Source organism: Plasmodium reichenowi, chromosome 6 (assembly GCF_001601855.1).
Source record: "Plasmodium reichenowi strain SY57 chromosome 6, whole genome shotgun sequence".
Classification (NCBI taxonomy): domain Eukaryota; phylum Apicomplexa; class Aconoidasida; order Haemosporida; family Plasmodiidae; genus Plasmodium; species Plasmodium reichenowi.
The window spans coordinates 534,212-539,211 of NC_033651.1; the positions used below are offsets into that span (position 1 = coordinate 534,212).

General features: G+C 15.0%; 2 protein-coding genes across 2 annotated transcripts in view; both read right to left on the reverse strand.

The window, feature by feature from the left end:
- Nucleotides 1-701: 701 nt before the first annotated feature.
- PRSY57_0613200 (60S ribosomal protein L19, putative) lies at nt 702-1,898 on the reverse strand (the record flags this gene model as incomplete). Its single annotated transcript, XM_012906508.1, has 3 exons — nt 702-1,141; nt 1,458-1,563; nt 1,896-1,898. 3 exons carry the CDS (start codon nt 1,896-1,898, stop codon nt 702-704), a joined length of 549 nt encoding a protein of 182 aa, XP_012761962.1.
- Nucleotides 1,899-3,849: 1,951 nt separating this feature from the next.
- Nucleotides 3,850-5,000, reverse strand: part of PRSY57_0613300 (hypothetical protein) — a gene marked incomplete at both ends in the record, with an annotated part of 1,941 nt that continues 790 nt past the window's right edge. The window contains one exon of the mRNA XM_012906509.2: nt 3,850-5,000. This exon is cut by the window's right edge and continues 790 nt beyond it. Coding sequence (XP_012761963.2) covers nt 3,850-5,000 — 1,151 coding nt within the window.

A 5,000-nucleotide genomic window follows, 5' to 3' on the forward strand; every position in this document is an offset into this window, starting at 1 on the left:
TAAATTTATTTTTTTAAAAATAATTTATTTTATTTTTTTTTTTTGATTTTTTTTTTTTAAATTTTTTTTTTTTTTTTTTTTTTTTTTTTTTTTTTTTTTTTTTTTTAATTTTTTTTTTTTTTTTTTTTTTTTTTTTTTTTTCCCATAATATATAATTAATTATTATACAGTATATATTAATACTTAATTTTTTTTAAAAGTGGAAAGGAGAATAATTGAAGTGAAGCAGGAAACACATACACATATATATATATATATATATGATGTTCGCTTCAGTTATTTGTTATAATTATCTTTTACACATTTCCTTTCTTTTCTTTTTATAATAGACATTTTGTTTAAGAGAAAATAAAATTTTTAAAAATGTTTAATTTTTCAGTTTAAATAAAAAATATAATATAATTTTTTCTTTTTTTTGTTTTTTTTTTTATTTGGAAAAATATTTATATATATATAATATAGGACCAAATACATATATATATATATATATATATATATATTGAAAAGATATTATATAAAATAAATAATCTATAAATGATCATACATAGTTACATATATATAAATAATTTTTTTGTGAATAATAATTTTTCACTTTTCAAAAAGATCAAAAATATTTTTTATTAAACTAAAAACATAATATACCTATATACATACATGCAAATATATATTCATATATATATATATATATATACTTGTTATGTTTATGCTACAACTTCTTTATCTTTCTTTAATTTTCTCTTATTTCTTAAAACTTGAGCCTTCAATCTCTTGGCTTCTAATTGATCTGCTATAGCTTTCTTTTTGAGTGTTTCATTTTTTTCTCTTTGGATGGCTTCAATTAAAGTTCTTTTATTTTTAAATTGGTTTCCCTTACATTTTAAATAAAAGGAGTGATATAAATGTCTATCTACCTTTTTGGAGTCTCTTAATCTTTTTAATAATCTTCTAAGAACACGTTGTCTCTTTATCCATAATGTTTTTTGATTTGTTCTTGCGTTTTTGGTACCCTTTCTTTTACCGATACCCATATGTCTACCTTTTCTTTTGGCTAGCTTATATAATCTAACCCTAGCTCTGCTATGAACTTTTTGGGGCTTTTTTAAAATCAATCCTTCTTTATATAATTTTCTTATGCTAAACCCTGTATTATCAAAAGAAAAAGGAAATAAAAAAATATGTACATATATATATATATATATATATATATATATATATATATAAGTAATATTGGAACCGTTATGGTTAAACATACACATATATATATATATATATATATATATATACAAACAAATTATATATATAATTTTATTATTTATACAAATAAAATATGACTTATTCATAAAAATAAAATTGTTGCTGATAAGAATAATATGACTTGTTCATGTAATTATTCTAAAAATATAACATTATTTTTTTTATTATTATAATTTTTTTTTTTTTTTTTTTTAATGACATACTTGAATTAGCTAATGAAATTTCGCTAATTTCATTTGGATCCATCCATATTTTATTCTTTCCACATTTTAAAACAGAAGCTGCTAATCTTTTTTGTAATGTGAGTGACTACACAAAAAAAGGAAAAGATATTAAATATAAATAAATATATATATGTAAATGTTTGTAAATATGTATATGTTTGTAAATATGTATATGTTTGTAAATATGTATATGTTTGTATATATGTAAATATTTGTACATATGTAAAATGTTTGTATATATGTAATTATTTGTATATATGTATGTACAAATTACACATATAAAATACTTATATGTAAAAAATATGTTCAATAATTTCATATTTTACAACTCGTTCTTATATATAGATAAACATAAATGTTACATTTATTTTATTTATATACATATATATATATATATTTATTTATTCACAAGCTTACCATTTTTATGAATTCTTTTGTTAATAAAAATATGTTGTTTGATTTTTATTTTTAAAATAAATAAATTTCAAATGATGGTAATATTTTTAATTAAAGAAAAATAATTTTTTTTTTTTTAGTTTTTCTCAAGATGTTATTTTATTTATTATTAAAAATAAATAATATATTATATATACATATAATATATATATATTATATTATATTATTAATTCAAAAAAAAAAAATATATATAAATATATAATCTTTTTATAAAAACTACCAAATATAAAAAAATGGCATAACAATATTATATATTTATATATTAATAATACATATTTTTATTTTTTTTTTTTATTTTCATATAATTTAAAGAAAGAAAAAAAAGAAAATGGAAAAAAAAATTCTTAATATATGAAATGAAAAAATAATATATGGATATAAATAATAATATAAAATAATATATATATTATATATATATAATATAATTATTACATTCATATAAATGTAATCAAATTATACTTTCTTTTTAATATTTAGTATAATATGTTTTGTTGATTTATATATATATATAATATAATTAATATTTATAAATATATTATAATTTTTTTCTTTTTAAAAATATACTTTCATTATTGAACATATATATATATATATATATATATATATATATATAATAATATATGAATATACCACATATAATAATAAATATTTATTTTTTTTATTTATGTATTATATATTTTTATTTGTGTTTATAATTTTTATATGAAGGGAAGGTCCTTTTTTTTTTTTTTTTTTTTTTTTTTTTTTTATTTATAATATAAAATATATATATATATATAATATACTGTATTAATAATAAGTGTATTTATTATAAGTATATACATATAAAAATATGAAATAATTATATATATATAATAATATATTTATATTTATTTTTAAAAGGAATGCTGTAGATAATTATATAATATATAATATATTATTATATATTATGAAAGTGAAATATAATAATATTTTATAAAGTATATATAAAACTTAATAATAATAAATATGTGCTTAGAAATGTATACCTACATAATATTATAATATATATGTATATATATATATATATATATATATAACAATATTACCTTTGTTTGTTTTTACTAGTTTTTTATATCTCCTCTTCCAAATACGCTTAAAAATTAGTAGGGGTATTTTATTTATACATATTATATTATATTATATATATGTAATATAAATATAATATCACTTTATATTTTTATATATAGTAAATAATATTTCAACAGCCTTATATAAAGAAAAACCAAAAAAATTAAAAAATAAAAAAATAAAAAAATAAATATATTGTATAAATTTTCAATATATTATATATATATATATATATATATATATATTTTTTTTTTTTTTTTTTATTTATTTTATATGTTATTAAAATATCCTTATTCTTATATGTTAAAATTTATATATAGAAATATAAAAAAACCCCTTTCCACCCTTTTACCCTTTTTTTTGTTTCGCCCCCTTCCAAAGGAAAAATAAGTTCATATATAAATGAAATGTATAAATATTTATTTATATATGCGAATATTTAATATATATAAAAATTAAAATAAAAAGGGATAATCATAAAAATTGAAAAAAAAATTATAAATCTAAATATATAAATAAATAAATAAAAATATATATATATATATATATATATATATATAAGTATGAAAAAAATCAAATGTGGTAATTTAAAAAATTGGGTATTCAAGACAAAATATTTATGAACCATATAAAAAAAAGGAAAAACAAAAAAAAAAATTTAATAAAATAATATGTATATTATATATATATATATATATATATATATATGTGTAATATATTATTGTTATGGTGGAAAATTGACCAAGTTATTTTTGAACATGTAAAATATTTAAATATATATATATTTATATTTGTGGTAGATATATAATATAAGATGCTTTTTTCTTTATGTAAATAAATTTTTCAAAAGTTGTTCAAGGAATATATTTGTGTTATTTGTATATGTATATCCTATTTGATTAAAATAAATAAATAAATATATTTCAATCATTATAATTAAGAAGAATATATAGTTACGCATATATATATAACCGTATATTTCAATATGTACGTTATGTATTAAAATGGAGAAATCATAATTTTCTTCTGATTTATTTTTTAAAACAATAGGGTTAAGATGATTATGTATAGATTTATAATAAGAACTATTATCACATTGTAGATTATGTTGTTCATCACAGGTGTTGCTAAAAATGAATTTGTTTATAAATTTTTTATATTTTTTAATTAACCTTGAAAGGATAGAAGAAAAATGGTTATAACTATTGTTATAACTATTGTTATAACTATTGTTATTATTATTGTTATTATTATTGTTATTATTATTGTTATTATTATTATTATTATTGTTATTATTATTATTATTATTGTTATTATTATTATTATTGTTATTGTTATTGTTTTTTTTTTCATTTTTATAATTATTTGGTGTGAATATATATTTGATCGATATGCGTAACGAATTTAACGAATGTTCAAATAAACATTTGATAGTTTTGTTTTCTTTTTTAAGTAGAAGGATATATTTTTTTTTCCTTTTAGTAATAAGAAAATATAAATGATTATGATGTAATATATTCTTTTGTACATTGATTATTGTGTTAGTTTCAATAAATGGTGTTTGCACAAAGTTTGAATATCCTTTATAAAAAGGGTATGATTTTATATTTCCTAGAAAATGTTCTAAATAATATTTTAGACTTGCCCAAAAGAATAATTCTTTTTTTGTTAAATTCGAAAAGAACATTTGTAATAAACATACATTATTAATATTAAATAAAACATTATGATTAATTTTATGTTTACAACATTGACATAAATATTTTTTAAATTTTTTTTCTTTTTTTTTTTTTTTATCTTCATCAAATGATATATTTGAATTTTTTTTTTCAAATGTGATTTGATTAAAATCATTACTATAATTATTTTTATGTATTGAAGATAGACTTTTTTTTTTATAAGAATTTTTTTTTATATAACACATTTGGTTATTATATTTATCTTCTGTATGGTTTGTATTATATTCATTATTATAAG